The sequence below is a fragment of the Musa acuminata genome, chromosome BXJ1-11 (assembly GCF_036884655.1).
Source record: "Musa acuminata AAA Group cultivar baxijiao chromosome BXJ1-11, Cavendish_Baxijiao_AAA, whole genome shotgun sequence".
Taxonomy (NCBI): domain Eukaryota; kingdom Viridiplantae; phylum Streptophyta; class Magnoliopsida; order Zingiberales; family Musaceae; genus Musa; species Musa acuminata.
The window spans coordinates 2,695,068-2,718,375 of record NC_088337.1 but is presented as its reverse complement, the minus strand read 5'-3'; the positions used below and the strand labels follow the sequence as shown (position 1 = coordinate 2,718,375).

Sequence of the window (23,308 nt, the reverse complement as noted above, 5' to 3'; positions counted from 1 at the left end):
ATGGAGGATTTATAGTGGCATTTGCCGGCAAAAAGCATCAAGGAAGGTCCTCTCCTGTGTATGTTGCCAAAAGTTCATATGCTCCGACACTACAGCAAACACACCCAATTGTGTGGCGTGCGAGCAATGGACAAGCAAGTGCAGCATGCTGAGTTGGGTCCGGTGTGGTGATGACGAGAGGTGCAAGAGAGACGATGGTCGTGTAGTGTAGGAGCGAGGCGATTTTTTTCGTTAATAAAGTTAACAACGTAAGAAGAATAAAGATTAAATATTTTAACTTCGTAAGCGTAGGAACTCGAATGCTATAAGTACATAGATTCAAATACTATTTTTTAAAGTATAAAGATCGGAATGTTAATCATACTTAACTATACGAGGAAACATATAATTATCTTAAAATTATTAGATCTTCTAATAACATAACCAGAGCTTCCATCCTCAAGATGGTTTTAAGAACCATCACAATCGAGTTTGAACCAATCGGTGTTAGGATTTTTTTCGATATAATTAGAAGTTAGATGTATCGCCGTATAATCCTCAGCAATGATAGATGCAGTATTCATGATAGTTATAGCCAAGACTATATTACAGAGAGAGAGAGATAATGAAGGAGTTGAAGTAATGTTATTACGAACTGCTTACCATAGAAGCCGAAAGGATATAACAGTTGAAGGTCTCGATGAAAACAGGAATACTCAAACAACTTTTCTCATTCTTAAATAATCAATCACTATCTGACCAAGAAGCATTGCAGTTAAATGGATCGTAAAGAATTCCAAAATGCTAAAGCATACTCATAGTGAAAAAATAAGTAAGTGAAGCAAAGTTTTAGGCAAACTGAAAGAGGGTCAATACCAAGAACTTGGAGCTTGTCTGTGGTAAGATTAGCAAAAAAATGAAACTGGAGACAAGGCTAAAAGTTATTATTATTATTAGATTATTATTATTATTATTTTCAAAAATAAGAAAAATATGGCTTTGTAATAAAATAAAGGTAAATAATGTTTATAATGATAATCAAGTAAACTGTTTGCTTCTTTTAACCCTTGAACTACTAAAGAAAAATGAACCTCAGTAGATCTACATGAGCATTTTGATTAAAGAGGATGGAACCGATTTGATTTTATTTTTCAAGTGTTAATATTGTAAGACTAATTTAAACTTCACTCGATACTAATTTAAACATAAAAGCTAACCCTGACTAATGTTAAAAGAGAGATCTCAAGCACTTAAGTCCCCTACAACTTCACTCGATACTAATTTAAACATAAAAGCTAACCCTGACTAATGTTAAAAGAGAGATCTTAAGCACTTAAGTCCCCTACAACTTCACTCGATACTAATTTAAATTTTAGAGGGGTTGAGTCAGAAAATCTCTCTCCAAATTTCAAACTGTGTAAAAACTAGATGATGAAAAAGCAAGCAACTAGCCAAGAGGAGAAGATCAGTCTCGATGAGGCTCGAACCCAACTCGACCCGACACTTCTACGGTCCAAGTGTTTGCGTGGATGATCTTATTGATTCGAGATCCGACCAAACTATGCTGAAACCTCTACGATGAGAGATAAAAGTTTTCTAAGACCTTGCAACACTGATCTTATCTTACAAGAGAAAAAGAAATAATTAGTTTTCTCTTCAGTTTGTGACTTTTCCTTTGTATTAAAAAGAAATTTACTTCTTTTTTTTATAGTGAATATTTTCCTCGACAAATTATTACTGCTCACACGGCGTGGCTGCGCAGGTCTAAAAGCTGCGTCCGCACGTGTAACCTACCTGCAGTGGCTCTTCTTCCCATGCTCAGGTGCACGTCCATGTGCGCGTCGAATGTTAAGGTATCAGCCAAATGGTCCGCTCGAGCGCCAAAATTTGAATTCAAATGAATTGCTTCCGCCATGTGCGTGCCATTCCCTGCCATCAAGTCCCACTCCTGATAATAATAATAATAATAATAATAATAATAATAATAATAATAATAATAATATTTCCTTACCACTCATATAATAATACTATTGATCGATTCGGCACACACACCTTTCCTCCATCCTTGCAAAAGCACAGCTGTCCCTATGTCGCCCATTGAGCGAGCAGTCGCGATCTCAAGTGTTACTAAACATTATACTACGGTCTTCCACGCCCAATTACTACTCCTTACGCCACCCACGAGCCACATTTATGGCGACGCAATTGGAGTCGTGACTTGACCCGTCACCGAATTCACGCCGATATAGAAGGTCATCTTGCCCGCCAATCACAGGTCTGGTGGATGAAGCGGGTAGGATTTTATTGGTTGGAAAAGTACTTGGGATTATACATCCGCCTTGCCGTCCGATGCCAAACTGACGGCGGAGATCGAGGATGACGCCCCCTGGGCCAGGAGCCTCACCACCTCCGCCATGGACGGCCGAAGGCTGGGGTTGTCCCCGACGCACGCCGCTGCCATCGACGCCGCCGCGGCAACCTCAGCCGCGTCGTACGCCCTGGCCAGCCTGCGGTCCACGAGCTCCCCCGCCCTGGCACACGGGTCCCGCAGCGCCGGGCCCACCGCGGCCGTCAGCATCCGCTCCGCCGCCGAGTCGAACGCCTCCGAGCCGGTGATCAGCTCCAGGAGCAGCACGCCGAAGCTGTAGATGTCGTTCTTCTTGGAGACCGTGCCGGACCGGAGGTAGTGCGGGTCGACGTAGCCGGGCGAGCCTAGCATCGGGTGAGCGGCCCGCGGCAGGACCGCCGCGGAGAAGCCCACCCGGGTGGATCCGAAGTCGCACAGCTTGGGCTCGAGCCGCTCGTCCAGGAGCACATTCGACGCCTTGACGTCTCCGTGCACGATCTGGAGATCGCATCCGTCGTGCAGATAGTCGAGGGCCTGGGCGAGCTGGTAGGCAATGGCCATACGCCGCGCCCACGGCAGCACTGCGCCGCCACCATCGCCATGAAGCTTCTCGTGGAGACTCCCGTTCGGTACGTACTCGAACACCAGGACTCCTCCTTCTGCGTTTTAGTCGGCGGGGAAGCAAAAACACAAACAGTTAAGGACCACCGAGAGATTGGGCGGTGACGGAGGAATCAAGGTGGGACGGGGACGTACCGCGGTCGTCGCAGTAGCCAAGAAGCCGGACGATGTAGGGGTGACGGAGACGGATGAGAACGTCGAGCTCCTGTCGGAAGGCGCGGTGGAGGCGCTCGCTGGGGCGTTGGAGCTTGAAGGCAGCCGGGGACGCGTCGGGGGCGAGACAAGCGAGGTAGACGGTGCTGAAGCCGCCCTCGCCGATCACGGCGGCGGGAGCGAAGTTGCCAGTGAGCGACTCGACCTCCGCCCACCGGAACCGGCGAAGGGCGACGTCGCCATCGCCCTTGGCCGCCTCAGGCTCCTTGCCCAGCTCCGGGTCGGTCGGGCTCTCGCGGCCGCCGCGAGAGGGTGCGTTGCGCCTGCAGATCAACCTGATGTAGGCGAAGGAAACGAGAGCTAAAGGGAAGAGTAAGGCGGCAGAGAGAAGGCCTATAATTAAGGGGAGATCCATTACTGGAAGGTGTCGTGTGGCTCTTTAGGGGGACTGTCAAAGAGAGTGTGATGGACAGCGGCGGGATTTTATAGCGCCGGCATGGAGAGCTCAATGGAATTTGGCGCTTTGGAGTTGGGTTCAGCGGGAAAAGAGAAGGAGCATTTATTTACCCTTTACATTAATACCTACTGATCTGTGTCTGGATGAGGAGAGAGGGTTTTGCTTGGCGGGTAGTTATTGCGGTATAATGTGCGAGTACTCGTAGGACGCCACGGTTGGTGGCGACCAGCAGACGGACTTAATGTGCTTCGTGTTGCAAGCGTTGTGCACAGAGCTCCCACCAACGAATCTGGAAAAGATGGATTGTTTTGTATGGAAATAGATAACGACGATGATGGAAGGATATATCTATATATGAGTATAGCAGGCGTTGTCAGCTTCTAACACACACACACACACAAACTCTCTCTCTCTCTCTCTCTCTCTCTCTCTCTCATTTTACAATGACTTAAACTTTTGATGATTTTGGTCAGAGTGAATCGTATAGCTCGTATTGAGGCGGACATGGGTGCCAAAATTGGGTTTGTAATTGACATTGTGTCTAGATCGAGTCCAATATAGTTGTGTAATACAGTTATGAGTGCATGCGAACGAAAGGTTGACGTAAGTTGCGTAAGCTTCTTCTCACATATGCATGCATCTCAACACACACAACCACACCTTCGCATATATGTCTTACAAATGCACGCTTTCTTTAGATGAGGATCAAAAGGACGTCTTAACCTTGCCATTGCTGCCCACTGTGAGTGCATGTTGCAGTGGTAGAGCCATGCTTGTCAGTCACCGATCCAGGTTGATGAAAGGTGAACTTTTTTTAGGTGCAGAACACAACTTTGGCAACTGCTGAAGCCGTTCATGAGAAGCTCTCTCTCTCTCTCTCTCTCTCTCTCTCTCTCTCTCTCTCTCTCTCGCGTCAAGTTTCTTGCAAGTGAATCGACCCAACAAGTCTTTTGGCCAAAGCAAAGATGAAGTAAACAAGGACCTCCCATCTTTCTCTCTCTCTCTCTCTCTCTCTCTGCCGTTTAGCTGGTGCCCTGGAACAAGAGGAGACATACCAGACAAACAAGGACCTCCCATCTCTCTCTCTCTCTGCTGTTGTCTAGCTGGTGCCCTGCAACAAGAGGAGACATACCAGATAGAACAAATGTGTTGATAGCTTCAGTCTAATATCAGTAAGCGTTAAACAAGATGCATGACAACCAACCTAATTTAGTGTTCGTGTTAATGGAGATTAACACGAAGATTCTTATTATCGGATTCGGGAGTCGATTCAGAGTCAATCAACCTCTTATCTTACACTGTCTCTGATTGGTGTCGGAAAATGTCGAATCCCAAACACTTGAGGTTTTGAATCTTGCAATATATGCAGGTTGGGCCCGGTGGCATGCAGCAATCGCTCCAGGTGCTAAAGTTGGGCTGGCAGCCTACAGTTTCAGCTCATAGTGGGTTATGGGCGGCAAAAAAGATAGAAATCCAAGGAGAAAGAAATGGAAGAAAATAAAGACAATCTCAGGTTAGATCATATCTATAGTAAATTTTTATTGTGATTACTTGGAAAGAATTATAAAGGATTTTAATATTGTGTACAGTGATGTGATCCTTATATCTCAGTTATTCTCTTGTGATTGTTGCTAGGGTTTTAGGTAAGAGATTAAGAGTTATATATTCATTATTGTGGCTAGTGGATTATCTCTAGTTTACTCCATGATTTTTACCCTTCTAATCGAAGAAAATTTTCACGTATATTTTAGTGTTCTATTTTATTATGATTTCATTTAATTTCATTACGTCGTATGTTAGTATTAATTTTTATATAAAATTTTATATCTCTTTATATCCCATCACTAACACCGACGCTTGAGGAAAGAAAGATAATACACGTGTCTCCATCACAGGTCGCCTCACACGTGGTTGCGACCAACGAGGAGGAGGGGGAACACCGAGGAGTGAAGACCGGCGGTAGTAGTTTTTCCATGAAATATTTGTTTATAGTAGTTTTAGTGGAACGACATAATTTTGTCATGACCTCCAGCATCTTCCACCGTGAAAGGTGTGCTCTTTTAATAATTGAATATTCGTTTCGTGTCAGTAAATAAAAAATGATATCAGATCTCATCACATACAGTTCACGAATGTAGATCAACAGGTAAAATCTCCTATCGAGTTCATGAATTCCTGGTAAATCAATTGGTTCGACGATTACCTTCATGTCATATATGAGTAAAGGAATACAATGTTTTTAATTAAAGAAGAAATACTTAAAAAGGTGTTATGTAATAATATTATCTAAGAAATCAATAATAGTTATAGAATCTGATTCTACTATCAACAGTGTTACAAAGCCTTCTTCATCCCCTCTTGAATAGCTAGCAAGCTTGTACCCATGTTTTACTCCCTGCTCCAAAGCCTTTCTTCAGTAGCTTCTACCTACCAATCCATTTTTTACTCCCCTTGTCCAGAGCCTTTTCCATCCCCTCTTGAATAGCTCGTACCCCGACAAACCTTTTCCATCGGAGCTATTAGAATTGCGCACCCATAAACTTACACCCGAGGGAGAAGGAGAGGAAGAAGAAGAGAGATTTGACACCATGGATCTGCTGTCTTCCTTCCCTATGCTTGCATCCTTACCATTCCTCTTGTTCCTCATCTGGTGCGCCCATCTCGTCTTCTTCAAGGCGCGGTCGACTCCCCGTGAGCCCCCAAGCGCCGGCTTCGCTGCCCCCAAGTGCTACCCCCTCGTCGGCAACCTCCCCCACTTCATCAACAACTGCGACCGGTTCCTGGAGTGGACGACCGAGCTCCTCGTTGCCTCCCCCACCGGCACCGTCACCGTCGCGCCGTTCGTGTTCACCGCCAACCCATCCAACGTCGAGCACATGCTCAAGGCGAACTTCGACAACTACCCCAAGGGCGGCGACGTCGTCTCCGCCCTCCACGACTTCCTCGGCCGCGGCATCTTTATCTCCAACGGGGAGCAGTGGAAGGCGCAGCGCCGGGCCGCCAGCTTCGAGTTCAACACCAAGTCCCTCCGCGCCTTCGTCTTCGACAGGGTGCGCCATGAGGCCGCCGACCGGCTCGTGCCCTTGCTCCGGCAGGCCAGCCGGGACGGCCAGGTGCTCGACCTCCAGGAGCTCTTCGATCGCTTCGCCTTCGACAACATCATCAGCCTGGTGTTCGACCAGGACGCGGACTGCCTCCGGCGGGGGAACAAGGAGGGCGAGCGGTTCTTTCGGGCCTTCCACAAAGCCGCGCACCTCAGCGTTGACCGGTTGAAGCTGCCGCATCCGCTTGTCTGGAAACTCAAGCGGTGGCTCGACACCGAAGACGAGAGGCGGCTACGGGAATCCACGGCCGTCGTCCACGAATTCGTCGACAAGTACGTGCGGCTGAAAAGGTCAGGCGGCTGCACCAGCAGCGGGGGCGACCTCCTGTCGCGCTTCGCGGAGGACGGCACCCGAACGGACGAGTTCCTGCGCGATTTCCTATTGAGCGTCGTGCTCGCGGGCAGCGACACGACGCCAGCCGCCATCACCTGGTTCTTCTATGTTCTCTCCTCCAAACCCGACGTCGTGGATCACATCCGAGAGGAGCTCCGCCTCGTACGGGCTCGACGCTGCGAGCCCGGCGGGGAGGCGTTCACGCTGGAGGAGCTCAGGGAGATGAACTACCTCCACGCTGCGATCGCGGAGTCGCTGCGGTTGCATCCGGCGGTGCCGCTGCTGCCGAGGGTATGCGCGGCGGACGACGAGATGCCGGACGGAACGAGGGTGCGGCGGGGGTGGACGGTGATGTACAACTCCTACGCGATGGGAAGAGCGGAGGTCATATGGGGTAAGGACTGCGGCGAGTACAGACCGGAGAGGTGGCTGGAGGTGGGGGTGTTCCAGGCGAGGAGCGCGTTCCAGTACCCGGTGTTCCATGCGGGGCCGAGAATGTGCCTGGGAAAGGAGATGGCGGTGATACAGATGAAGGCGATCACGGCGAGTATATTGGAGGGGTTCGACATGGAGTTGGCCGAGCAGAGGGGAAAGCACGATCTCTCCATATCCATGAGGATGGATGGAGGGCTTCCGATGAGGTTCCGAGAACGCAGAGCTCGCTGATGGAAACTAGGACGCCGAACGTGATAGGGTTGTGGGTTTCGTTGTTGTAGTCGGTCATCGTGCTTGTTTGACTTGAGTATCTACTTCTTGTGCTGCTCTTTATTCGCAAATAATAATTAATTAGATCGGAGATGCGAGTTTCCAAAGTAGGGGATGACCATGAAATCGAATCTGTTTCAGGGGTGACTCTGAACCCATTAAATATATTTATGTTGCATGGTGTATGGGTTGCTATCTTAAATTTAATGCCCAGTGATATATTAATCAAAATCGTTAGATAGAATTGAATCCAAAATTGATGATCGTCACTTTGGAACTTAAATCGACGATTCTCGAATTGTTACTCATATAAAGGGGATGATTTTGGTGTAACCTATAGATTTTCAATGCTGTAGATCCTCAAAAACTAAGTGCTCGTACAACGTTTTATAAACCTGTTGTTGAAGAAGAAGAAGAAGAAGGCATTTGACATTGCACTGTGTTCAAAATGGGTGATGCCAAACCCTACAAGTTTTAAGTGCTGTAGGTGTAAGAGGGACATCCCGATGAGGGTAATAATAATGATGGGACACGAACTAACGTCACTTGCTCCCGGGTGACGTCTCCTAGGTCACGTAGATCGAGGAGTTGCGGGGGGTTGCTTGCCTCGGTCTGACCTGACAGCGTCTGGCCGAAGCAAACCAAAACGCCGACCGAGGCACGTCGCCATCCTGTAGGAGCTAGGTCCTTCATGTAACGCCAAAGTCGGTGTCAGACATTATCTAAGGTACGACCCTGCTCCCTGCAAGCGGGCACATCAGGAAACGGTGACCTTCCCTATAAAAATCCTCGCGTTCGGAACGAAGAGGGAGGGAGAGAAAATAATAAAAACCCCCTAAGACTATCGACTGGCTTGATCGTCGGAGGGGTCGGGCCGAGCTCTCTTGACCCAACCTGTGTGCAGGGACGAAGACGGAGTACCTCCTACCGAAGGCCCAAGCAAGGGGTCTCCTCCCGGAGAAAACAGTGACCCCATCATAATCGGACCATCGCGGTCGACTACCTCAGTAGTCTCGAGGGTCGCTCAAAAAGAGCTCCAATCATTCGGTTTCGAACCAATCGTACTGGTCCAAAACCTCGGCGTAAAGATGTTGACAGCAACACATAGGGTGATAATTGAAAGAGACGAAAAGAGACAAACTCGGAGCAGCATGCCAGTGCAGAGCTTCCAGTCTGTCTTGTTTGTCTGACAGTATCTCAGAACTGGGCCTGGACCAGCGAGTAAAAAATGGATCAGTAGGTAGAAGCTACTGAAGAGGGGATAAAGAAAAGGCTTTGTAGCAGGGAGTAAAACATGTTGGGCTGATGGCCCATATTCAGCCCATGTGGGCTTTATCAGCCCACAGCTCACACCCCCTCTTAACCTAACCCTAATTAAGATTAGGGGGGTGTGGTGGCTGCGTTTTAGAGGCAGATTAAAGCTATAAAAAGGCAGCAACGAGGCAGATCTTTGTAGCGACGAGATTCCAAAGAGAAGAAGGAGAACAAGGCAGAAGAGGAAGAGAAAGAAAGGGAAAAAGACAAGGACAACGCAGAGAGACGGTTCACAATCATCTAGCAGTGTTCTCATCTCAGGTTAGATCAAATCTACAGTAGGCTCTTGCTGTGATTACTTAGGAGGTTTTAGATATTGTGGGCAGTAACGTGATCCTTGTATCCCAGTTATTCTCTTGTGGTTGTTGCTTGGGTTTTGGGCAAGAGATTGAGATTTGTATATTCATTATTCTCATAGTGGATTATCTCTAGTTTGCCCCGTGGTTTTTACCCTTCACATTGAAGGGGTTTTCCACGTATATCTTGGTGTTCTGTTTGATTGTGTTTCCATTTTATTCCGTTGCGTATTTTGGTCTTCTAGTATTTGTTCCTATACAAAGGTTATTCCTGTTTATATCCCCGTCAAAACATGGGTACAAGCTAGCTAGCTATTCAAGAGGGGAGGAGGGGATTACCATGTACAAGCTAGCTAGCTATTCAAGAGGGGAGGGGATGAAGAAGGCTTTGTGACACTGTTGATAGCAGAATCAGATTCTATAACTATTATTGATTTCTTATATAATAACATAACACCTTTTTGAAGTATTTCTTCTTTAATTAAAAACATTGTATTCCTTTACTCATATATAATTGATAGAAGATTTTACCTGTTGATCCACATTTGTTGCTTCATATGTGAACGGTAATGTTGTATGCGATGATGTTTTGGATTTTGATTTTTCGTTTTTCTCCAAAGTGGTAGGTCATTACATGTGATGCCATCTGATATCATTAATTTATTTGCTGACACGATATGAATAATTGGTCGACAATCAACGAGAAAAAGAGCCAACCTATCTAGTTGGAGGTAAATAATTGTGAATGACCAATCTAAGAAATCATCGAGGCCAATCAATCTGTTTATATAATCTATATATCAAGATAGACAACAACATTCTATTCTTTTTACTAAAACTGTATGAATATTTTGATCATTTTATCTTTGGGACTATCTTCCTTCACCTCATCGTTTGCGACCACACATGGCGGCGATCAGTGATGGGGATCTCACCCTCTGACCCAGCAATTACCTCTCTTTCGTTTTCACGCACATGTTGGCCTCACCGATCACCCCCTCTACCCCGAATAAGCATTGTCCTCATGCCTATATACATAGGTTGGCCTCGTCGATCGTCTCCCTCCACTTGAGATGCCCTTAGGGTCTGATAAGAGTGTATGAACAAAAACAAATGTGGTGTAAGGAGGAGAAAGCAGGATCGTAGGGCAAGAGACGAGGGTGGATTCAAGAAAAGGGTGCTATTTAGGAAATTCTCAAAGTTAAAGAATTTTTTTCGAGGATTTGCCAAAGAAATAATAACTAAATTTTACTTAAAAATATCTAAAATCTTTTATCTTAATAAATAAAAGATCTTAAGTTATATTCTTATATTAATAGTGACTGAGCTAGTTGTGATAGAAAAAAGTACTTTAGGATTTATGTTTAGCCTTGGTTCAAGTGTGATTTTATGGATAACAAAAATGTAAGAATGTGTTGCTTATGTTGTGCCTACAAGTATAACATGTCAAACAATTTGGTTTTAAAGAATTCTAGTAAATCTCAAAGAAAAAAAAAATGTATCAACTAAAATTTACTATGATAACAAGTCTATTAATACAATAATAAAGAATCTCATCTTCTATGGGCACACCAAACACTGATAAAAATAATAGAAGATAAGAATAATAATTGAAGAAGCTTTATTATAGAAATGAAATAGCTTTAGCTTAAATCTATTAACATGTTCCCTCTCCTATTTATACAGATTAGGGGGAAGGATTTCCCTCAACAGAATAAACAGAATAGAGAGATTTCCTCATATAATTGAGGAAATCTTATCCTCTATCAAGTTGGGGAAATCTTATCTTCTATCAAACAGTTCGACATCATTTCATTCATAAACTAGTTAATAAATTAGAAATTCAAATGTACTACTATAGTATCAAAGATTAGTTTGTCGATATCTTTACAAAAGTTTTATGAATTTTTTTTTTCAAAGATAACTTCAAGTTATAACTATTTTGAATTAAAGAGGTGTGATAAGATTAATTCAAATAGTTATAATTAGAAAAAATGAAAGATAAAATTTTAAATTAAAATAAATAAATGAAGATGAGAAGATTTATTGGGATACGATAGTTTTTTTCATTATTTTAAAAAATATATACTCTATCTCTTGACTAATATAAATATGTATTTTTGGATGAATCCAAAACACTGTATATTAAAAGTGCTTCTCGTTTATTTTACTATCTTCTTCCTCTTCTCTCTCTAAGTTTTGCACAAAGTCGAAATTAATTAGAACTAAATTGACCATAACAAGTTGTGTTTTATTGATACTTGGCACGATGTTACATTTTGTACCTCTAAAGCTTATTTGCTTGGCAGACAAGATCACATGAAGTAACTGTTGATGTTGGTAATGTCTCTATTTGAGGTAACTGTTGATGGATTTCTACATATGGAAGGCAATGTCGCCGGTGCATTCTTCACTACTATTGCCTCGCAAAACAACTTCAACAAGTAAATTACTTGCACCGTTGGAGAAGTAGTCTACAGCCTTGGATCAATGACCTACCGACAAACCCGAGCTTCGCCTCGTACGGGCTCGACACTGTGATGGCTCTTGCATCTTTCTATATACTATTATTCATTTGATCTTAAATAATATTAGGATCATAAAGATTATACTCAACAAAATTATTTTTCTATCAAATTTCATAATCCTTGTGAAACAAATAGAGTTCTTATTTTAATTATCCAAAATTGATAATTTTCAACTTTCGAGATAGGAAGAGATTGATTACAAACACTTATTCGAATGTCTATCATCTTTTTTTTTTTTTTAATTTACTAGTCTTCCCATCTTTTTGAATTGATGTACTCTTGTTGATTTTCTTAGAATCAAACTTTATTACCATACTTGTTGGTTTTCTGTATAATTTCAAAAATAAGAAAAACGAATAGTATAAGGAACAAGGAGTACCTTCAATCTGCAATGCTTTTGATTCATCTAAGAACACTTATTTATATTAGTTAAAAGATAGAGTACAAGTTTTTAAAACCATAGATTTTAATACCATTTCATATTACCTGGTACGTACTAATCCGCTAATTAATCAACACGTAGACCTCTCGCTATCAAGCAATATTAATATGACTATGACGAGGTGAGGGAGGAAGAAGAGGGCATTCGAAGAATAAAGAAAAGCATTGAAGAAGATGGAGAAGAATCGAGAAAGAATACCATGAAGTCATCGATGCGCCGTCACTAGTGTCTCGATAAACTTGAGCCTGTTGAACCTCAACGTGAACTTTTCTTTGACTCTCTTTCTCGATCCCAATCTGGTGCCACCCTCCCTCGACGATCTTGATTTAAGAGGTAAGGGGAAGGAGAGTCATACCTCTTTGGAGGGGGAGCTGGAGGCACAGGAATCAGGGGAGGCGATGATGAGACTAACAGAAGAGGTGGCCGCGAGGAAGGCAGTGAAGACCTCAGCCTTCTTTATCTCCGAATGGTCTCCTTTGTCCACTGCCGTCATACGGAGAACCTTTCGATGTCCATGTCGCTCTCTTCTCCCCGCCTCCTTGATGTTGAAGGTTGTAGATGAGGCGACTGCTCGGTACGTCGTATCTTTTTATATCTTTATATATTGATTTTTTTTATTTTTTATATTTTTATATAAAAAATATTTTTATATCTTTTTAATATATTAATTATATATATTTTATATATTTAGTATCGTTTGATATTAAAATTAATTTTTATATTTTTTAGGCATACCGTTAAGTACACCTTGGCATATCGCTCAGTACGCCATGGTACCGTACCGAACAAAGCTCTCAGTATATCGGTACGATACGAAATTGCAATCATTGCTTAAAACAATTAAGAAATATATTATATCCTAATAAATCTTTTCACCATCAATTATTTATCTTAATCTAAATGTTTTTATCTTTTATTTTTATCTAATTTTAATTATTTAAATTAATTTCATCATAAAGAAGCTAATTGTCGCCTGAAATATTTATGAATCTGCCATGTGTCGAAGCCTAATTCTTAGAGAAAGTCTCGAACCAGCCCAAGACCAGCTATCAATTGGTTGCTCTCAAGCCCACGAAGGGAGCCAACTCGTGCTCTCCTTGTGTACATCAAAAGAAAACACGACCTTCTAACACATACACACACACACACACAGTTTTCTCTTCGGATCACCATGATTGAGTGCAAACAGATGGAATGCACTCCGGAGTTCCTAGTCCACCGCATCATGTTAGTCTCCATGCAAAGGTCATGCATGCCCTTCTCTATCCTATCTTCTTGCACCCCAGCATAATGCTAGTTGTCTGCTATGATAATTCTGACGTCTTTTCTAAGCTTAATAATCTTACCTGGTGCTTTGTTCTTCAGAATCTCTTTACCAGCAGCTGCATCACAGCCATGCATCTATCCCACCACAAGCAAACAAGAAGTTGAACTTTCATCGACAGCATCCATTGTCGCGTGTAAGAATGAACTAGGAGATGTCTATTCACTAACACCGAGAACGACGCATTGCTATCATAAACTGTGTGGAATTTGCCAAAAAAGCAATGCTCGAAAAGATTGATAGCTACGTTTAATTGCATGGCAGCAACTTAACACACTTGCACTGGTGAAATCTCCTCCACTGCTTTCCTTAATTATTGTCCTCCTCGAACAAAAAACTCGGACGACTCCATTACTTCCTCAGTTTTACTCTATTTCTTTTTTTACTTTGAATGAGAATAACAACATGTATAGACACATTTTAAGTTTCTTTTGTCTTTCTGACCCCATTTTTAATTTGATTTCAGAAAAAAATCTGACTCCCGTAATTTCGTTTTATATTAGAATTATAAAAAGAAACTTAATTTGGTTTGTGAGGATTTGATGAGATTATTAGTATTGTCTTGAATTTTGATTTAATAGATTACTGGATCAATTATCTTATCAAATAACATTGTGAAAATTTGCATGATCAATTAATATTAGTAATCCATCTAATATTTTAAGTTACATATATAAGATTTATTTATTTAAATCTTATTTTGAAAATATTACTACTAAGAGATAAAGATGAGATGGAAAACAATCCTATAATTTTAAGTGATAATCCATAATCGAATAAGTATTATGACATATAAAATATAATTTTCTCGTCTCATCATCTTTTTCTTTTTTATATATATACATATCATTGTCTTGATATAATCATGAATACTTGCAGTCTTGGACATTTAGGGACGTATACTAATTCGATCATTAGAGAAGATTTATCGAATAAATCACCAATGTAAATTTTTTTTTAATATAAAATAGGCTATGAGCATCTTTTATTTTCAAATTAAAATGAAAAAAGAGACATGAAATGCATACATTTCTCATTTCTAGAAAATTCCTCAGCTAAGTCGAATGTGACGGTACTCAAAACATCAACAAGTCGAGTCTATTTCAGTAAATCAAATCGGTGACATGTAATCGTACCCTAAAGAGTTGACAAATTATTTTTTTATTCCATCTAAATTATATTATTTTTATGGAGGAATTGAGTCAAGAGTGTGATCGAAGGGTTCGATTCCACGTTCCCAATCCGATCACAACGACACGTGGCTCGTCAATGATCTCTCTGGCGATCGACGACGGTGCGGTGAACATGCGGAATGATGCAGATTAGGGCCCCTCCCCCCCCGAGTGGGACCCGCCGGCGGTCCCAGCCGCGACCACACTGTCGCCGCGGGGGCGTGCATGCACATGCTCGCCACATCACGTCGTACGTCTTTGATGCGCACGAAGCCGTCGCGTACACTGAACCCAGATGATTCCTAAGAGGCGTCGCCGTCTCATCCAGGAGGGCGGTTCGGTCATTCCACACGCCGCGGAGGGTGGCAACGAAGGACATTTTTGGACGTCCAGCAACCTGAGCTCACCGAAACCATGGCGGTGTCTCTGTCCTCTTCTTTTACCTCTGCTGCTGCTGCTGCTGCTGCTGCTGCTGCTGCTGCTGCTGCTGCCGCCACAGGGCAGCATCGAGAGCTGAGAACGAAAACAGGTCCTCCACAAACAAAAGTCAGAAGGGGAGGAGGTTGGGCATCACAAACGGCATAGGTAGTCCCCTTGCAGCCTCCACGTTTTCCCATAGAAAAAGCACTCTGTATCCTCTTCATTACTGCCTGCAGTAACCTTTGGTGATTTGAGTACAGTGTCGCCGAGATGGGACTCCACCTTACTTCACCTTCCTCTCTCTCTTCCTTCTTGGTCTTTTCCAGTCTGGAATCTCACCAATATGTAGTGCTACCAAGAAAGAGAACAACGGCAAAAGCATACAGCAGCAGAGATCGAGAAGTAGAGAGAGAAGCTGTTTCTTCATCGTGATCCAGAAGCAGAGATGGAGCTGTGTGCGCGACCTTATTCGACCCATGTCCATTCTTATTCCGCGACAGATCAATAAATATGACGACACCGTGAGCATCATCGCCCATATATGTCTGTTATGTTGTGTTACACCTATGATGCCACTCAGGTAACGATGAAGGTGTAGGAGGAGGTAAATGTATGTGACGTGAGAGACGAAGATGCACGCATGGGACAAGGTAGGATTTGGACGTGGATGTTGCGTTGGTGACAGAATGTATGCACCGAGAGGAAGGAGGAATTGAGAGGGCTAAGATACCAAATCTACTGAACCACGGCCAAGAAGGAACCTGCTGCAGTAGTCGCTGCTGCCGATGCCGTCGTCGATGCGTTCCCGCCGCCGCCGCTCACGCTCTGCCTCTGGAACTGTATCTCGTACTGCATCTTGCTGTCCTCGTCGTCCTCATTGTCGTCGTCGTCCTCCTCATCTTCGTGCAAGTTATTGCTGTCGGGCTCGTCCACCTTATCAGGGTCATCCATCACCGGTTGACGTTGCCTTCGCTCCATCGGCTCCTTCACGATGTCTTCTGGCTTCGAATGCCGCAATGAAGTGATTGGATCACGAGAGTGTATGGGAAATAGCTGGTGAGAGCAAGTGAGCCTTGCTACTAACCTTCTTCATCGCTTCTTCAAAGAAGGTGGGCCGATGTCCTCCTTCGCTCGTTTGAACTTGTGCACCATCGCGACCTTCACCGCCCTCAGCATTCCCACCATTACTGTTTCCGTTATCGTTGCCACTGTCGTCCGGGGTCTTCGTTGCAGGCCGCTGTTGGTGCTGTTCTTGTGAGATTGGCTCCTGTTGTGGTTTGACTCCCACACTGCTACTGCTAGTGCCGCCGCCGCTACTGCCGAGCAGTTTCTTGCGATAGAGTGCGTCCAATTGGTGGAAGTAAGGACAGGTCTTGGAGTCCTCCGGCCGTTTCCTGTTGCCCTCCTTCACCTTCTTGAAGTACTTGTTGATGTTCTCCCACTTCTCCTTGCATCTCTTGGCACTCCGGTTGTACCCGAGCCGCTGCATTCCCGTGGAGATCTCCTCCCAGAGGGGACCCTTAGGGCCGGAGTCCTGGTAACTCGACTCGAGGCTGCTCCGTAGATCGATGAGCGCATGGACCTCCGCCTTTGGCCACCTCGAGGACGACGTCGGCTCGAAGCTCCCGCTGCCTTGACCCTCCTGAGCCTCTGAACTGATCGGCGCCATCTGTGTCGCTGATGACTGCTGAGCATCACGTTGCTGCTGAGGTGGCTGAGCTTGTTGTGGCAGGGTTGGTGGCGGCAGAGTGTGCGACGGCTGTGGAGGACGGGGTGCGATGGAGGAGGCGGCGGCCGGCGTGGCGGCCAATGGGATGGATTGACCGCTGACCTTTTGAAGATAGGAGACGACTGCGCTGTCTCGGGACGCCGCCATGGCGCGCTCTTGGACCAGCAGCTCCTGCTCCAGGCTGAGCCGCGACATCTCCTGCAGCCGCCACGCCTCCTCTCGTTTCATCCGGTCCTGCTCTCTTTTGTCGATCGCGTCCAAGAAACGCTGCTGCATGGCCTCCTGCCGCTCCATCACCTGCTTCATCAGCCCTTCGAAGAAGGCCATCATCTGCCGCCTATAACGAGCGCTCCCTCGATGCTTTCTCTTGCGTCCTTTCCCGACCCCACCAGCCTCTTCGGTGTCCGCGTCGTCCGACTCCGACGACGAAGAGGATGAAGAATTCGACGAGAAGCCGAGCCCGGCTGCAGCTGCGGCGGCAGCAGAGCTCGAGACTCCTTGTGCGCCGTGCTCGGGGACGACACTGGTCGGCATGGTCACGGGCGGTGGAGCTCCGCCGGAGATGGGCGAGACTTGAATTCTAGTACCCGAGGGGCCCGCCATTCCGGTGGTGAAGCTAAAGGGGGACGACGTGGCAGCAGCTAGGGGACGTGCGGCGATCGCAGCCGGCGTGGTGGCGCCTCCCCCGCCGGTGCGATGGAGGGCCTCGAGCTCGCTGTAGAAGCGGTAGGTCTTGCCGTCCTGGCGGCCAGCCCGGCCATCCTTCTTGCGCTTGTAGTACTTGTGCACGTTCTCGAACTTCTCCTTGCACTTCTTGGCGCTCCTCTCGTAGCCCAACTCCGCTAGCTTCCTGCCCACCACCACCACCAACCAAACACGCTCACCAACCTATCAAAAACGACTCCCAATACCATGAAGAAGGAGAATTCCACGGACTAAACAGACCGAGAACAAGAAGGAGGTAGGAGGAGGAGAAGAAAGAGATGAAAACAAGACCATCATGCCGGCATACACCCACACAAACGGCATCTACACCGAATCACCCGCCGATTGTGACCTGAACTAATAATATAAATTAGCTAAAGGAGAAAAGGGTTGCGAGAAGGAAACTGAAATTAAAAACGAATGCGCCTCGATGGTTGCATTAGGGGAGTGCGTACTTTTTGTATGTTGGTTAGGTTGGGATTGGCGTAGCGGAGGCATCTTTCATGGAACTCAGGGAAGAAATAGTTGTAAACAGGAGGAGGATAAGGTAGTGGGAAAAGAGAGAGAACAAGGCATGAATAGGGCACGGGAGAAGGAAATAACCGACCCTCCCTCTCGAAGTTATTGGTTCTTCTTCTTGCCAGAGCTACTTGAAGCTCTACATCACCGCTACGGATCCAAACGTAGATCGGTACACAACTATTTATGGGAAATTCTCGGAGTGGTGAAGTAGCACATCACAAAGCATAGTACCAAAAGCAGGTGATCTGTGTATCCGTGGACGAGAGCAGCAGAGCTTTAGGCTCCACATTTCGGAGGGAATTCCGAAGAATTTAGGATCGTTTTACCTGGAGACTTCTTCCCACAGAGGGCCCTTAATGGTGGCATCGCGGAATGCGGCGTCCATCTCGGAGCGGATCTTCAGCAGCGCCAGCGTCTCCTGCCGCGGCCAGCGGTTACCGGGCGCGCCGCCGCGCTCGGCATCCTCGTCCGGGAAGCCGCCGCCGGCCACCGCGGGACCCATCTCGTCGAAATCGGCGGCAGCGTCCTCCGGCGGCGGGCGACGACTGCTGATGGGGGAAGCGGCCTCCGCCAACAGCGGCGGCGGCTGGAGGAAGGCGCCAGCTCTGTGTCCGGCCGTCTCCGAGGAAGGCCCCCCGAATTGTGACCCTCCTTCCTGCTGCTGCTGCATGGTTCTGCAGTAACTACAGTGTTAGGCAGCTACAGCCTGTCGTTCTCTTGCCAGTAACAGGTATGGAATTCTCTCTCTCTCTCTCTCTGTGGGGTGGGAGGAGAGGAAGAGAGGATGGTGTGTAGGGGATTGGAGGAATCAAAAATTGGAAAAAAGGAAATCAGTACATGGAGTGAAAAAAAGAATAAAAAAGATGGGAGCAGGTACAACTGGAAAGAGAGAAAGATAGGTAGAGAGAGAAAGTATGCTGTCAAAGATATATATAATACCATACACAAAATGCACATACTTACACATACTACAAAAAAATAAAGATGGAAGAGAAGGCAAGGAAAAGAAAAAGAGAATGGTAGAGAGAGGATTAGCAGTACATGTAGGAAGCTAACATATTGTTGTAGTAAATTATATACCTTACTCTTCTGCCACTCACATTAATTAAGTGATTAAAGGTTGGCACACAGGTAAACAAGAATCTAACACAACCTCATCGAGTACAACTCCAGCTAACACAGTTTGAAATGGTGGGAGAGTTGGGTCCCTGTTCCTCCAAAGGGGAATTTTAGTGTAGATTTGGGAGATCTTTTGCCTTTAGAATAAGGCATCTCTTCATACTTGCAAGCGTTTGTTTGATGTGCAGACAAAATAATCTAACACAAAATTCTCATTATTTTAGATTAGGTAAGAGAAGGAGAGGAGGATGTGAAGGGAAGGGAGACAAGAGCACATTGTCACCGCTGGAAGTAAATTGGGTCTCACATGAGAGGAGGAGAACGTGACGGGAAGAACCTACACCCATGCAGTCCCCACAAAATATAACCCTATACACATCTTGTCACCCTACGATTCTCTCTCTAATTAATTATTTATTTATTTATAAATATATTAAAATTCATATAAGCCTAATACAATCACTGTCGTTCTGATCATTACTGATCAACATCTCTACATTCTTCCATGATTTACAAGTCAATTTACTACTGATAGATAGATAGATAGATAGATAGATAGATATGAATAATCTTTCATTCCAAAAATTAAGTATATAGAAAACAAATATATTCTTAATTGTATTCAAATCTTCCCTCAATTATTCCTTGTTACCAACCACCTATATCCACATATTAAACCTCTAATTTACCCAGCTAATTCCAGAGAGGGAGAGAGAGAGAGAGAGAGAGGAAACAAGGACGAAGCTTCGTAACCTACTATTTGTTTGCCTTTGCTGTGCACACAAGATTGAAACTTACCGTGGGGATATGAACAGGGAAACAGTTCAATCCAGTTACGGCAAGGAATCTCTTGTTCTTGTGCCTTTGGATTCTCTCCACTGATTAGAGGAAGAAGGATAAAAAAAGTTAAGCTTACACTATTTCCCTCCTCATCGGACAAGCAAGTTTGCCTCGTTTGTCCACCTCCTCCTTGTTTACTAGAATGAGTTTATTGAGGATTTGAAATCTTATTTTATGATGGTCATTATGCCTTCACCACATATTCTTTCCCTATCGTATCCTGACCTCCTTAGTTCTTTCATAAATTGATTATTTTATGATCATAATTATGAACATAATAAAGAGGATATCATTTGTTGTCATCGTTACGATAGAAAATGATGACTTATCGAATGGGATGTGATGAGGGCAATAATGGCGACATGACGCGCTACGATGTCAGCCTTGATTGGACGACACTCTGCCCGAAGAGGGCAATAATGTCGACACGATGGGCGCTGACGTCACCCGCTCTCAGACGAAGACTTCATTGTTGTTTGACCAATGCGCTCGACCGAGACAGAGGAGAACGACCACCAAGGCACGCCCATACCCTGCGGTAGTTCGGTTCTCCACACAACATCAATGGCAATGTCAGACGCCATCAGAGGTACGATCCCGCCTCCCGCAGGCTGGCACGTCATGTAACACTAAATCGCCCTATAAATACCCCCGAGTTCTAAACGAAGGGGGAGGACACTTCTTGACTAAGAAAAACTCCTTCCACATCATCTAACTTGATCGTCGGAAGGGTCGGGCCGAGCTTCCGACCCGACCTGTGTGCAGGAACAAGGGCGATGTTGCACCTTCCTAGCGCCGCGGTGAGGCTTCACTCCCCCACGCTACATCCAGCCCGGACCATCGTAACCGACCACCCCAACTGTCCCGAGGAATGTCGCGCAAGATCCCCGCGCATTCGGACCCAAACCAAGCCGCGTCGGCCCCGAGGCCACGGCATAAAGTTGTTTACACTAACAGGATATCTCATAATGATTGGTCTATGACGCCTAAAATTATTTGGTGTACATATGGATTAATACGACTATGGGATGATCTTGATGGGAGAAACTCTCGATGATGCATCAAATTATATTACTGTCTCGTACAGTCTCGAGGGGACCAAATTGAATCTTGGGATGATGGGTGATGATGGGCCCATCATGTGGCCACTGGGCCGGGCTGTAGCTATTAGTGATGCAGATGGGTGCCACTGAGTTCTTAGGACCACAAACTAGAAGCCAGAAGGAGAGCGGTGGGGATGTGGGACTCATTGGCAAATAAATATGAACTACTGATCCAAAATAAATAAATACTTGTAGATGTTAGATCGATTGTGATATTATTATTTATCACGATAAAATAATTGATGCAAATTGATGTGAGTCTGACTGCCTATTAGCAGACATGTTGGAGGCATTTCCTGGTGTTGCAGCAGGACTCATCTCAATCATGTTGAGGCATTTCCTGGTGGAAAGGAGCTTGCAGTAACTGGTTAAAGGACAGGAGGAGGATGTGGTAAAAGGTGTGATGGATTTAAAGCTTGATGATGGCACATCACCCCAAGTGTCGAAGTGGCTGACACCTCCATGGGACAAACAAATATACCTTTGCCTGGTGGAATTGCTGTCGTGCATGGCCGGAGTAAACCCATGTTAGATCTTTTGCTCTCTCTCTCTAGATTGATTGGTCCAGGGTTTCCCTCCTCTCGGAGAACACTGTGTCTCCGGTTGAAGTCAATCCTGAGGTAGATGACGTTAGTACTAACTACAAATACCATCTCTTCGGATCAGACATTTCTTGATGTTTCACTTGTTTAAACAATATAATGACAACCGAGTATGAAGTGTTCTGTTAATTATTTGAGATCGATTTGATGAATCTTACTATATTTAAATCTGAATTCAGCCAACTACTTGGCTATCACAATATGATTTAAGCAGATTAGAAAATTTGGAATACATCATGAAATGATCTCTAGATAAAAGAAATTAATATTTTTTTTAATTATTAATATTTTTATTTAACAAAAAAAATATATTTTAATTTATTACAGTAAGATATCATTGATGTTTTGGTTAGTCCAACGTGGTCCGTCCGAACCTGTATGAATAGGATTGTCTAATGTTTAGTCGAGATGGAAACATCGAATCCCCCCATTTGTATAAAAATCGAGATCGAAAAGGGTTTTTTAATTCAATCCCTCTGATGCCCAAGTTAGTAATATAATATAGGTGAGTATGATCATGAGTGATGAAAAAAAGTGATCCTCTTTACTATGTTGAAAGTTAGCTCTTATACCTAATAGTAAAGGGATGATGTTTCGTGGAATATTCTTAAGGGGTAGTATTTAACCATCACCTATAACAATCTCAGTTTAGTCTTTTGTCTATATATACGATAAGAGTGGAGACAACTTATAATTGTTTTGCTTTAGACCTATGTTCACATGGGCAAACTGATGAGGGGTAACTTTTATATTTTCCTTTCAACCAGGATGTCACACGGAGGACACATACCAGATGATGAATGGTTGATGATATCTTCTCTATCATTTGTCCCCCCCGTTGGATAACCTGAAAGGGTCCTTTTCAATTTGATGCTGGCTTACCCTAAGATCTAGTTGGGTCATTGACTTCATCTTTTCGAAACACCAAGTCTCCCAATTCGACTCCTTGAGGGTGAACACCTCGATTGTAAAACTTGATTATTGCTTTATTGTATTTTAGTACCTAAAGGTGTACTTATGCTCTAACCTTATTGATATGGTCGAGTACGGTCGAAAGTCTTTTGAAGGTTTTTCATCAAATTTCTCAACCCAAGGTGTTGGAAATACTATCTCGAGTGATAAGACAATCTTAGTGTCGAAGGCCAAGTTGAATGATGACTTCACCCAACCTAGTGTCGTTCGGGAGGCTCATAAGGTACTTGATAGTTCACCCACCTATGTCTTTTGCTCCAATGGCTCGGTTGGTGACCTCGATGGGACCATTGCTCTAAGGATGAACTAACGAGTTGAACTTTAGTTGAACTTCATTGACAAAACTTTTTGAACTTTGCATTGTTGAATTGAGTTTCATTGTCAGTGACTATAACTCGAATTATGAAGCAAGTGATAATATTCTTCCATATGGATCTATCGATCTATTTCGCAATGATTGACACTAGCGACTCAGTTTTCACCCAATTTGTAAAATAGTCAACTCCAACGATAAGAAACCT

At 44.5% G+C, this 23,308-nt stretch overlaps 3 protein-coding genes and 1 long non-coding RNA gene across 6 annotated transcripts; 2 read left to right on the top strand and 2 right to left on the bottom strand.

Annotated features, from left to right (window-relative positions):
• Nucleotides 1-1,986: 1,986 nt before the first annotated feature.
• Nucleotides 1,987-3,652, bottom strand: LOC135596543 (salt tolerance receptor-like cytoplasmic kinase 1). The gene is made up of 2 exons (XM_065088596.1): nucleotides 3,083-3,652; nucleotides 1,987-2,985 (listed from the first exon to the last, which is right to left on the bottom strand). The coding sequence occupies exons 1-2, from the start codon at nucleotides 3,513-3,515 to the stop codon at nucleotides 2,306-2,308; spliced, it is 1,113 nt and encodes a 370-aa protein (XP_064944668.1). The 5' UTR covers nucleotides 3,516-3,652; the 3' UTR covers nucleotides 1,987-2,305.
• A 2,377-nt stretch (nucleotides 3,653-6,029) lies between these two features.
• LOC103970321 (cytochrome P450 CYP94D108-like) lies at nucleotides 6,030-7,790 on the top strand. Its single transcript, XM_009384052.3, has one exon. It carries the CDS (start codon nucleotides 6,146-6,148, stop codon nucleotides 7,658-7,660), a length of 1,515 nt encoding a protein of 504 aa, XP_009382327.2. The 5' UTR covers nucleotides 6,030-6,145; the 3' UTR covers nucleotides 7,661-7,790.
• A 7,432-nt stretch (nucleotides 7,791-15,222) lies between these two features.
• LOC135596861 (uncharacterized) lies at nucleotides 15,223-21,723 on the top strand. Its single transcript, XR_010481056.1, has 3 exons — nucleotides 15,223-15,360; nucleotides 15,456-18,881; nucleotides 21,492-21,723. It is a non-coding gene; the product is annotated as an uncharacterized LOC135596861 (long non-coding RNA).
• Nucleotides 15,931-19,089, bottom strand: LOC135596860 (trihelix transcription factor GTL1-like). Of its 3 annotated transcripts, none has more exons than XM_065089080.1 (3): nucleotides 18,478-19,087; nucleotides 16,280-17,774; nucleotides 15,931-16,197 (listed from the first exon to the last, which is right to left on the bottom strand). In XM_065089080.1, exons 1-3 carry the CDS (start codon nucleotides 18,819-18,821, stop codon nucleotides 15,931-15,933), a joined length of 2,106 nt encoding a protein of 701 aa, XP_064945152.1. In that variant the 5' UTR covers nucleotides 18,822-19,087. The 3 variants fall into 3 exon arrangements, with proteins under 3 accessions (XP_064945152.1, XP_064945153.1, XP_064945155.1); XM_065089081.1 differs by having other exon boundaries at nucleotides 16,057-16,193; nucleotides 18,478-19,088; XM_065089083.1 differs by having other exon boundaries at nucleotides 16,059-16,190; nucleotides 18,478-19,089.
• Nucleotides 21,724-23,308: the final 1,585 nt, after the last annotated feature.